General features: G+C 44.1%; 1 protein-coding gene across 1 annotated transcript; it reads left to right on the top strand.

Annotated features, from left to right (window-relative positions):
* Nucleotides 1–1,528: 1,528 nt before the first annotated feature.
* LOC142313144 (uncharacterized) lies at nt 1,529–11,311 on the top strand. Its single transcript, XM_075352132.1, has 3 exons — nt 1,529–1,538; nt 2,503–2,616; nt 9,521–11,311. The coding sequence occupies exons 1-3, from the start codon at nt 1,529–1,531 to the stop codon at nt 10,603–10,605; spliced, it is 1,209 nt and encodes a 402-aa protein (XP_075208247.1). The 3' UTR covers nt 10,606–11,311.
* The last annotated feature ends 1,739 nt before the right edge of the window (nt 11,312–13,050 follow it).

The following is a 13,050-nucleotide window of genomic DNA, read 5'->3' as shown; positions in this document are numbered from 1 at the left end:
ATCTACCTGGAAAATAAGCCCTAGTAGGATTTTGGGGGCTTTTTTGAGTATACATAAAATATAAGCCCTCCCTACATGGGCTCTGAGGTGTGTGAATCTTGACAGGCAGCTGTTGTGAATGTCATCCGAGTGGGTGCTGGTGTGGAGCTCCCTCTAGTGGCCAGGAATGGTAATGAAGCTGAGCTTGCATCTGGGATTCAGACAGGTGATGAAATTAATTGGGAGTCCAGGAAATCCTATTGCAGATCAGCCTAGTCTATTTAGGAGACCATTTTGTGCTTGGCGGCTGAAGGTGATAGATGTTTCCTGCCTGCTCCTGAAGATGGCTGGGAGTTTTCCTTTCTGTTTCTCCCATTTATTCGGTGCCCGAATCTACTCCAGATAAGTTTTTGGTTTCTGTGCTTAATTGCTGGATTTGCTCTTAAGAGTGTTTCTGCATATTCCATTTGGTTCTGTGTCTGGTTTCTTGTATGTGAGGATGTCTTTCTACTTTTGTGAACAGGGCAGTTCCTCCAGCAAGAAAGGGAGCTTGCTCCCTGTTCATGTTTGAAGTATTTGCACTTTAGAATATTATTTGTTCTGTGATTTTGTTTCTTCCCATTATATCTGCAGTTCTATATAAAGTGTCTAGCACAAGAGTACCTGATATAGTGGGGGAGAGACCCAGTGGTCTCAGGTATTTTTTACCTATCAGGAGATTGGTATTTTTTGCATGTTTTTTTGCTTGCCAAAATCAGTTATTTGTCCTGTCCTGTTCTATCTAGTAAGTCGGGCCTCACCTTTGCTCATCTATATTTTCTGTGTATTGTGTTTTCTTAGATCACTGTCGTTTACATGTTGGGGCTTGCTATTCCTTTGAGGACTACTCTGAAACAAGTTAGGATTCCTCATTTCTATCTTTGAGGTGTAGCTAGTTTCTCCGGCAGTGACGAGGTGTCTAAGTGTGTTAGGAACATCTCACTGCTACTTCTAGTGCTGTCCGATAGGGGATTGTGGTCAGCTTAGTTTCCAACTACTCTTGTGGTTTTGTTTTTTCCTGATTAATGGGATTTTTCGTGATTGTTCACTGTTACCAGATCATAACAGGCAGCTAAACCTTTTTCCACCATAGTTTAATAAGGAGACTGTTGCTTGAAGCTTGTTTTTATTAAACACTGCTAAATGTGTTTGGTGAAACTAGGAACAATGAGATATGTACAATCAGCATGGGTATAATACAACAGGGAACATACATACACAAGCCTGACAATATACATACAAATGTACAAACAGCTTGAATCTAACTTAGTAAATCCAGAGAGAATCCAAAGCTGCAGATGGCAACAAACATATATTTCCTGACCAGTGATGCTATCACAAGGGATAAAATGGAGAATGTCCTCAGTATGGCAGTAATTAAAAAATGTTTGTACCGGACACTGATCTTCGGGTTCGCTCATCTCTAGTGGTGAATAAAAATCACTTTGAAAAAAAAAATCAGTTTGTGTCGCCATTTCCCGACACCGGTAACATTATTCTTTTTGCGTCGATGGAGTTGAGTGAGGACTTCTTTTTTTGCTTGATGAGCTGACATTTTCATGGATACCATTCTAGGTGCAATATGGATAATTGATCACTTTTCATTGTGTTTATATTGCTATAAAATTAATGTGCAACTTTATCAGTCAGTTTTACTACTTACATAGCACATTTTATGTTGAAGTTTTTTTTCCTACCCAAGTGATATCTGACCTCCCTTTGTATCTGCAGTATTTTACGGCTCATCCCCTTCCCATTCAGGTCCTTATAATATCGGATCCTCTCAGTGGAGATCTTCTATATAAGAGAATTCTCCTGATTGCCCCGTGAAGGATGGATATGGACAGGGACAAGATGGCGGAGAGGATATTACACCTCACCCTAGAGATCCTCTTCCGGCTTACTGGAGAGGTGAGAGATTCTGATGACGTCACATTACATCATTCTTATCTATGGGAATAACAGATGGACAGAACTGGAGAGGTGAGGACTCTGGAAATGTCTGGAGTGAGATTTATTACTGTGTCTCTCCATAACCAGGATTACACAGTAGTGAAGAAGACCTCTAGTGAGTGCTGGGGAAGACCCCTGAGCCCAATCACGGGGCCTCCACCTCACCCCCCGATATATGAGGACATCAGTGACCAGAAGATCCTAGAACTCACCTACAAGATGATTGAGCTGCTGACTGGAGAGGTGACACTGCTGGGAATTCTGGGACATTATACAGTAACGCTATGAAGGGATCGGGGGTGACGGTATCATTGTATGTGTCAGATTCCTATAAGGTGTCAGGACGTCACCGTCTATTTCTCCATGGAGGAGTGGGAGTATTTAGAAGGACACAAAGATCTGTACAAGGACGTCATGATGGAGGCTCCCCAGCCCCTCACATCACCAGGTAATAGACAGGACTAAATACACACGGCCTATAATTATCTGTATGTAAGGAATGAATTCAGTCCCTGTATGTGTCTCCTCCAGGTCTATCCAGTAAGAGGACAACACCAGAGAGATGTCCCCGTCCTCTTCTCCCACAGGACTGTAAACAAGAAGATCCCGATGTTCCTCAGGATGTGTTTCCTCCAGTTCTATCCAGTAAGAGATATCTACTTATGTACTTTCTGCACTAATTTTGAGTTTACATTTTTAGACTTTCTGGGGGTTTTTTCAGCTGTATTTTCTTTGTTTCTGCTTCTTTTGCTTGTTTGTATTGCCTTCTCGATATCGTTATGATGGCAACTCAAAGATTTACAGAGGGTTCATGAATACCCTGTTTCCCTGAAAAAAAGACCTACCCCAAAAATAAGCCCAAGCATGATTTTACGGGATTTGTGGAGAATGCTTGAAAAATAAGTCCTAGTTAGTCAGGGCTAGCGTTGGGACTCACTCTCTTAGGAACCCCATCCGTTGTATTCTGAGCCCTGATATATGTACCTAGGGGTGGATGTGTGGAATTTGTCCACTCACCATATGTCTTTGTCCTGTATGTACTTTGTGTTTTACATGTTTTTCTATCCCTGTGCACTGTTTTTTGATAATTAATAAAATATACTATTTTGTATTTTCTATGCAGTGCTTATTTGAGTATTTGACCTAGGGATATGAAGTTATGTGGGCAAATTTAAAGACTTTTTGGTCCTCTCTATATCATATGTAGTTGTTGCCCTTTACTCTCATAATGAGGTCCATATATGCCTTTAATTTGGTTTTATTAAAGTCAATGGGGCTGGAAGCCAAAATGCAGCCAGAACTTCAGAAGAATGTTGGCGTGTTAAAATGCGCAGCCACGCCCTTGAATGGAATATTGGCATTTCACAATTTAGTCAGGAAAAGAGACAGACAGACACAGACGGACAGGGAAAGAGACAGAAAGACAGAGATAGACAGGGAAAGAGACGGAGACAGGGAAAGAGATGGACAAAGAGATGGAAAGACACAGACAGACAGGGAAAGAGACAGACAGGGAAAGAGAAAGACAGACAGAGACTGGGAGAGAGACAGTGAGACAGTTACTATCCTGGGCAATGTCGGGTACTACAGCTAGTTTCTAATAAAAGTATTGCTTTAGAGAATGTGAACTACTGGCAACCTACCCTGGAAGGAATGGAGACACCTACAGAAGGAGATTTGACACCTAGACCCTGACTCATCAAAGCAATTATGGCAGAATTCTGGCATAAATCACTTCAAAAGTCCTCAAACATTTTTGTGCAACACAGAGTTGTGAAAAAAGTGTGTGTTTTGGAGGGTTCACACCATTTTAACAAGCTTTAACTAGAATGGGGACGTGATGCCACCGCTTCTCTAATTCGTATTAAACTGCAGTGTTCCCTATGCCAGAAATCTCACTCCAGTCCTTGTAATTTTTCAGTGGCCATCACTGGTCTTGATGAACTGGAGCCCTAATGTTTATCTGCACTGACCGCAAGACCCTGCTACCTGCTTTGGTTACAAAGTCTAAAGGCCCTGTCACACACAGAGATAAATCTGCGGCAGATCTGTGGATGCAGTGAAATTGTGGACAATCAGTGCCAGGTTTGTGGCTGTGTACAAATGGAACAATATGTCCATGATTTCACTGCAACCACAGATCTGAAAAATATTTATCTCTGTGTGTGATGGGGCCTTAAGGATAGGCCATCAACGTTACAGTCCCGGACAACCCTGTTAAATATCCGGCATATATCCCTAACTATTTTATTTTTGTCTTCGAAAAAATCTCTTTGAAATTGTTTGTTGTGGCTCAATGTTAGGCTAGGTTCACACATTGCATTTTTTTGACGCTGCGTTTTTGTGCGTTTTCTGCGGCAAAAAATGCACAAAAACGCACCCGCGGCAAAAACGCACGTTTTTACCGCGATTTGGTGCATTTTTTGCTGCGTTTGGCTGCGTTTTAGCTCACTGAGTTTTTATGCGTTTTTTATTAGTGAACAATGCCATTAAAGATTGTTGGAAAAAAAAAAAGGTCTGATGTCATTTCCTTCTTCAATATGTTCTTCATTCTCCACAAGTGTATGCAGGAGAGCAGACAGCTGCAGAACTACAAGGCTCAGCATGCTCCATCCAATAGTGTATGCAGGAGAGCAGACAGCAGCTGCAGAACTACAAGGCTCAGCAACCTCCATCCAGGACTGTATGCAGGAGTTTTTGGCGGGCTTTGCACACTACGACATCGCAGGTGCGATGTCGGTGGGGTCAAATTGAAAGTGACGCACATCCGGCATCGCATGCGACATCGTAGTGTGTAAAGTCTAGATGATACGATTAACGAGCGCAAAATTGTCGTAATCGTATCATCGGTGCAGCGTCGGCGTAATCCATAATTACGCTGACGAGACGGTCCGATGTAGTTCCTCGCTCCTGCGGCAGCACACATCGCTGTGTGTGAAGCCGCAGGAGCGAGGAACATCTCCTACCGGTGTCACTGCGGCTTCCGTAGGATATGCGGAAGGAAGGAGGTGGGCGGGATGTTTACATCCTGCTCATCTCCGCCCCTCCGCCGCTATTGGCCGCCTGCCGTGTGACGTCACTATGACGCCGCACGACCCGCCCCCTTAGGAAGGAGGCGGGTCACCGGCCAGAGCGACGGTCGCAGGGCGGGTGAGTGCATGTGAAGCTGGCGTAGCGATAATTTTCGCTACACCAGCTATCACACGATGTCGTACCTGCGACGGGGGCGGGGACTATCGCGTGCAACATCGCAGCATCGGCTTGCGATGTCGCAACGTGCAAAGCCGCCCTTTGCCTCCCAAAAAAATAAAAAAATGACGTGGGCTTCACCATATTTTTGTATTCTAGCCAGGTACAGCAGGCACCTATGGGCGGCCCCCAACCCCCAGCTGCCTATTTGTACCCGGCTGGGAACCAAAAATATAGGGAAGCCCTTTTTTTTTTTTTTTTAATTATTTCATGAATTTCATGAAATAATTAAAAAAAAAAAATGACGTGGGCTTCGCCCAATTTTAGAGTCCAGCCAGGTACAACTAGGCAGCTGTGGATTGGAATCCGTAGTACAGGGTGCCCATGCTTCTGGGCACCCCCGCTGCAAATTGCAGTCCGTAGCCACCCCAGAAAATGGAGCGGAGTCTGATCCCGTCCGATCGCTGCAGGAGCTGCCGGTAATCAGTGATGAAGTCTCCTGACGGCATCGGCTGATAGGTGAAGCCGGCCGGGCGCCGGCGTCACCGCGAGACTTACGATCAGCTGATGCGTCAGGTGACTGCATCAGGTGATCAGCAGCAGGTCCTGCATCCATCGGATGTGCCTGAGAGCACACAGCCGGAGCGGCGGTACCGGGAGAGGAGCTGGGAGCGGACATGGCACCGGGAGTCTGCAGACAGGTGAGTATGACATTTTTTTTTCTACTGTTCACTTTTGTTTTTGCAGCTGCTTCCACCTTCCGCCCAGACATGGCGCCGCACGGCAGCAGACATGCACAGGACTGGAGGTGGAAGCAGCGGTGGCAGTACCGGGAGGATTCACGCTTCTATATTTACTGACAGAAGGAATCCTCTTCCTGTACATGTCACTTTACTACCCACCCCTTGCGTTTATAGCTGCGCTTTTAGTCATAGAAACGCACTAAAAAGCAGCTATATTTGCAATTTGCGTTTTTCATTGCATTTTTGAACATCTCATTGAACTCAATGGGTGGAAAACGCAGTGAAAAACGCAAAAATAATTGACATACTACGTTTTTGTGTGCAGCACAAAAACGCAGCTAAAAAAACGCTGTGTGCAGACAGCAAAAATGAAAACTCATAGACTTTGCTGGGGAAGCAATGTCACAGCATTTTCTGAGCAAAAACGCACTCGAAAAATGCTGCGGAAAACGCACTGTGTGAACTTACCCTTACAAGGAGATTTGTGCAGGTTTTTCTAACTGTCATGGCGGCGTCAGGATCTGTGGAAACTAGATTCTGGCACTCTGCCTGCTAACTCCTCTGATGTCTGTGAGCAGCACAGGGAGACGTAGGCAAACCACAGACTTAAGCAGGCTAGCAAAAGTTAATCTCTGCTGAGCTGCTTGTTAATGTATTTGATGACATGCTGTAGGGGAGCCAGTGCCATTCGCTTCCCACTAGGATATGCTGGCTGGACTATTCCATTAATGCCAGCTATAGTTTACCTATACTGGTCTGGTGGGGTGTTTTGAAACAGACTAACTGGTGGTTGTGAACGGTTGTGGTGTTAACCCTTGTTGTTGCTGCCTTCCTCCTCTTGATTTCTCCTTAGTCTCTCATTGCCTATTTCTGTGAGTTTGCAGTGTGTCTGAATTTTGGTTTTCCCATCTGTCTTAATCTGTTTCCATCATACTCTTGCCACTTTCTTCCCTGGAGGGATAACAGATTGGATCTGGTCAGGAGAATAGTAAGGCACAGGATGCCGACATCTCCACCTTCAGTGGTAGTCCAGAGGTTAGGAATAGTTTCGGGTCCCCTAGCATGAGGGAAAGTATAGGAGCCCCCTGTCCCTTGTTATCCTGCAGTCACATTGTGACAATCACTCAGTTGATGTCCTGTAGCACATTCCAGAGAACTGGTGCTACTGGAAAGATATATTCCAGACAGGAATGGGAGGTCTGAATTAACGAAAATGTAACTCTTAAGCCCGCTTCACACGCTGCAATTTCGCATACGATAGCGTATGCGATTTGAAACGCCCCCATCGTATGTGCGGCACGTTCAATTTGTTGAACATGCCACACACACAATTAAACCCCGTCACACGTACTTACCCGTCCATACGACCTCGCTGTGGGCAGCGAACGTCCACTTCCTGGAATGGGAGGGACGATCGGCGTCACAGCGACGTCACGCGGCAGCGGCCAATAGAAGCGGAGAGGCGGAGCTGAGCGGGACGTAAACATCCCGCCCACCTCCTTCCTTCCGCATTATCGGCGGCAGCCGTGGGAGGCAAGTAAGTTCTATTCAATGTTCCTGGGGTGTCACACACTGCGATGTGTGCTGCCACGGGAACATTGAACAACCACACGTTCAATTCTAGAGACAGATACGATGTGTATGCAATGAACGTTTTAACGTTCAATCGCACGTACCTGTCACACACTGCAATGTAACTTACGATGCCGGATGTGCGTCACTTACGACGTGACCCCACCGACACATTGTAAGATACATTGCAGCGTGTAAAGCGGGCTTTAGATCTCGAAATTGAAAAACAGATTCAGAATTTTTTTTCCTAATTTAATTTTTAATGTTATGGTTTTAAAAAAAAAAATATTTTGAAGATATCATTAAAAACTAATAGTTTCATAGTTTTTAAGGTTGAAGGGAGACTCTAAGGCGGTCTTTGCACGTTGCGACATCGCAAGCCGATGCTGCGATGTCGCACGCAACAGTCCCCGCCCCAGTCACAGGTACGATATGTTGTGATAGCTGGCGTAGCGAAAATTAGCGCTACGCCAGCTTCACATGCACTCACCTGCCCTGCGACCGTCGCTCTGGCCGGCGACCCGCCTCCTTCCTAAGGGGGCGGGTCGTGCGGCGTCATAGCGACGTCACACGGCAGGCGGCCAATAGCGGCGGAGGGGCGGAGATGAGCAGGATGTAAACATCCCGCCCACCTCCTTCCTTCCATAGCCGCCGGCGGCAGGTAAGGTGATTTTCCTCACTCCTGCGGCTTTACACACAGCGATGTGTGTTGCTGCAGGAGCGAGGAACTACATCGTACCTGTCGCGGCACCGGCATTATGGAAATGTCGGAGCCTGCAACGATGATACGATAACGACGCTTTTGCGCTCGTTCATCGTATCATCTAAGATTTACACACTACGACATCGCAAGTGACGCCGGATGTGCGTCACTTTCGATTTGACCCCACCGACATCGCACTTGCGATGTCGTAGTGTGCAAAGCCGCCCTAAGTCCATCTAGTTCAACTCGTAGCCTAACATGTTGATCCAGAGGAAGGCAAAAAAAACCCCAATGTGTCAAACAGCTCCAATGGGGAAAAAAAAATTCCTTCCTGACTCCACATACGGCAATCAGACTAGTTCCCTGGATCAACACCCTGTCATAAAATCTAATATACATACTGGTAATATTATAATTTTCAAGAAAGGCATCCAGGCTCTGCTTAAATGTTAGTAGTGAATCACTCATTACAACATCATGCGGCAGAGAGTTCCATAGTCTCACTGCTCGTACAGTAAAGAATCCTCATCTGTGATTATGATTAAACCTTCTTTCCTCAAGATGTAGCGGATGCCCCCGTGTTCCAGTCGCAGGCCTAGGTGTAAAAAGATCGTTGGAAAGGTCTCTGTACTGTCCCCTCATATGTTTATACATTGTGATTAGATCCCCCCTAAGCCTTTGTTTTTCCAAACTAAATAACCCCAAGTTTAATAACCTGTCTTGGTATTGCAGCCCACCCATTCCTCTAATAATCTAGGTCGCTCTTCTATCTACCTGTAAGATTATGCTATTTATAACCTTCTATACTTTTGCTAACAAGAAAAGCATCCATTCCTCTCTTAAATTCATTCAGTGAGTTGGCCATCACCACTTCCTCAGGAAGAGAGTTCCAGAGCCTCACTGCTCTTACCGTGAAGAACCCTCTTCTATGCTGATGTAGGAATTTTCTTTCCTCCAATCGAAGAGAATGCCCCCTTGTTCTTGTCATAGTCCTTGGTACAAACAGATCATGGGAGAGATCTCTATATGGCCCTCTGATATATTTGTACATATTTATTAGGTCTCCCCTAAGTCTTCTCTTTTCTAGAGTAAATAGACCTAATTTTGATAACCTTTCCGTGTTTTGTAATGCACCCACTCCATTTATTATTTTAGTAGCCCGCCTCTGATCCCTTTCAAGTTCAGTAATGTCTTTCTTGAGCACCGGCGCCCAAAATTGCACACAATACTCCAAGTGTGGTCTGACGAGTGATTTGTACAGAGGGAGAATGATGTTTTCATCTTGTGCCCCCAGACCTCTTCTAATGCAATTGTAATCTAATAAAATTGTGTTTATTTTTAGCAGATGACTGTATCGGGAGTTCAGATGGACCTCTACTATCTTCAGAATTGAAAACAGACGATCAAAGTATCACACATGATACATATGAAGAGCATGCTGTTGTCCCAGATATACCTCCAGCCCTTCAAAGGAAAGAACTATCATCTGATATTTTCAAACAAGTCCAAAATTCCCATTTATTCCAGAATTCTAAGCAAAATAAAAGTTACAGCAGGGATGTGGAACATGAAATGGCTCCCACAAGGAAGAGACCATTATCATGTTCAAAATGTGGGAAACGTTTTATTTGGAAATCACATCTTGTTAGACATCAGATGATTCACACAGGGGAGAAGCCGTTATGTTCAGAATGTGGGAAACGTTTTATTTGGAAATCAGATCTTGTTAGGCATCAAAGATCTCACACAGGGGAGAAGCCGTTTTCATGTTCAGAGTGTGGGAAATGTTTTATTCGGAAATCAGAACTTGTTAGGCATCAAAGATCTCACACAGGAAAGAAGCCTTTTTCATGTTCAGAGTGTGGGAAATGTTTTATTCGGAAATCAGAACTTGTTGAACATCAAAGATCTCACACAGGGGAGAAGCCATTTTTATGTTCAGAGTGTGGGAAATGTTTTATTCAGAATTCACACCTTGTTAGACATCAGAAAAATCACAGAGGGGAGAAGCCATTTTCATGTTCAGAATGTGGGAAATGTTTTATTCAGAAATCACAACTTGTTTCGCATCAGAAATATCACACAGGGGAGAAGCCATTTTCATGTTCAGAGTGTGGGAAATGTTTTATTTGGAAATCAGAACTTGTTTCGCATCATAGATCTCACACAGGGGAGAAGCCATTTTCATGTTCAGAATGTGGGAAATGTTTTATTCACAAATCACACCTTTTTAGACATCAGAAAAATCACACAGGGGAGAAGCCATTTTCATGTTCAGAATGTGGGAAATGTTTTATTCAGAAATCAGATCTTGTTATACATCAAAGATTTCACACAGGGGAGAAGCCATTTTCATGTTCAGAATGTGGTAAATGTTTTACTAGGAAATCATATCTTGTTGATCATAGAAAACTTCACACGGGATAAACCATTTTTATGTTCTGAATGTGGAAAATGTTATTCTCAGAAATCGGATCTCATTAAACATCTGAAGAAGCCACACAGGGAAGGAATCTTTTTCATGTTGTGAATATTTGAAATGTTTAAGTGGCAAATCAATTCTTGTCGACCATGAGAAAACCCACACAGTAGAGGAGCCATTCTTGCATTCAGAATTTGGCAAATGTTTTTATCATTAATCAGGTCCTGTTGTCAGAGGAGTCACATGGGAGAAGCCATCATGATTTACCGTGAGTCAAAGGGTTTTATCCAAAAATCAATTGTCCAAGTAAGAATTGGTCAGGGAAAGCACCAATGTCTCTCTTTTTAAACTTCCTGTATTATTATGACAATAAGACACACCTAGGAGGAAAATAGGAAAAAAATGGAAGCAAAAAATGTAGTCATGTCGCACTGTTATGGGAGAAATCTGCTGCTGACACTGTTATGGGGGTAATATCCCCCAATTCTGTACTAATGTCCCCCATCCTCGGCCCCTTCCAGTTTTATGTGTCTATCATCCTGGTGTATATGTCCTTCTTCCTGGTATATATGTTTCCCATCTTTGTCCTATCCTGGTATATATGGCCGTCATTCTGGTATATATGGCCTTTATTCTGGTACACATGATTCTCATCCTGTTATGTATGGCTCTCATCTTGGTATACAACCCCTGGCAAAAATTATGGACTCACCTGGCTCTGAGGATGTTCATTCAGTTGTTTACTTTTGTTTAAAGAAAGCAGATCACAGACATGGCACAAAACTAAAGTAATTACAAATGGTAACTTTCTGGCTTTATGAAACAATAAAAAAAAATCATGAAAACATAATGTGCTAGCCAGTAATGGTTACTTTTCAAGACCAAACGGGGGAAAAATTATGGAATCACTCAATTCTGAGGAAAAAAATATGGAATCACCCTGTAAATTTTCATTCCCAAAACTAATACCTGATCTGCTCGTTATTCTGCATCTAAAAAGGAGTGATCACACTTTGGAGAGCTGTTGCACCAAGTGGGCTGACACAAATCATGGCTCCAACACAAGAGATGTCAATTGAAACAAAGGAGCGAATTATCAAACTATTGAAAGAGGGTAAATCATCGCGCAATGTTGCAAAAGATGTTGGTTGTTCACAGTCAGCTGTGTAAAATCTGGACCAAATACAAACAACATGGAAAGGTTGTTAAAGGCAAACATACTGGTAGACCAAAAAAGTCATCAAAACATCAAGACAGGAAACTTAAAGCAAAATGTCTCCAAAACAGGAAATGCACAACAAATCAAATGAGGAACAAATGGGAGGAAACTGGAGTCAATGTCTGTGACCGAACTGTTAGAAACCGCCTAAAGGAAATGAGATTTACATACAGAAAAGCTAAACAATAAAAAGATGACTGCCTGAAGAGAACATGTAAATTTCCACAGTCATTGATAATATGGCGCTGCATGTCAGGTAAAGGCACTGGGGAGATGGCTGTCATTGCATCTTTAATAAATGCCCACGTTTACATTGAAATTTTGGACACTTTTCTTATCCCATCAATTGAAAGGATGTTTGGGGATGATGAAATCATTTATCAAGATGATAATATATCCTGCCATAGAGCAAAAACTGTGAAAACATTCCTTGAAAGAAAACACATAAGGTCAATGACATGGCCTGCAAATTGTCTGGATCTCGATCCAATTGAAAATCTTCAGTGGAAGTTGAAGAAAATGGTCCATTACAAGGCTCCAACCTGCAAAGCTGATCTGCAACAGCAATCAGAGAAAGTTGGAGCCAGATTGACGAAGAGTACTGTTTGTCACTCATTAAAGGCTACTTTACACGCTGCGATATCGGTCCCGATATCGCTAGCGTGGGTACCCGCCCCCATCTGTTGTGTGACATGGGCAAATCGCTGCCCGTGCCGCACAACAGCGCGCAGACCCGTCACACATATTTACCTGCCCGGTGACGTCGCTGTGACCGGCGAACCGCCTCCTTTCTAAGGGGGCGGTCCGTGCGGCGTCACAGCGACGTCACTGAGCGGCCGCCCAATAGAAGCGGAGGGGCGGAGTTGAGTGGCCGGAACATCCCGCCAATCTCCTTCCTTCCTCATAGAGGTAAGGAGAGCTTCCTCGTTCCTGCGGCGTCACATATAGCGATGTGTGCTGCCGCAGGAGCGACGAACTACATCGTTACTGCTGCAGTAACGATAATCGAGAATGGACCCCCATGTCACCGATGAGCGATTTTGCACGTTTTTGCAACGATGCAAAATCGCTCATCGGTGTAACACGCAGCAACATCGCTTATGCGGCCGGATGTGCGTCACAAATTCCGTGACCCCAACGACTCCGCATTAGCAATGTCGCAGCGTGTAAAGCCCCCTTAAGTCCATGCCTCAGAGACTGCAAGCTGTTTATAAAAGCCAGAGGTGGTGCA

The sequence above is a fragment of the Anomaloglossus baeobatrachus genome, chromosome 5 (genome assembly GCF_048569485.1).
Source record: "Anomaloglossus baeobatrachus isolate aAnoBae1 chromosome 5, aAnoBae1.hap1, whole genome shotgun sequence".
Classification (NCBI taxonomy): domain Eukaryota; kingdom Metazoa; phylum Chordata; class Amphibia; order Anura; family Aromobatidae; genus Anomaloglossus; species Anomaloglossus baeobatrachus.
The sequence above is the reverse complement of the archived record's forward strand: the minus strand, read 5'-3'. Positions and strand labels throughout refer to the sequence as shown.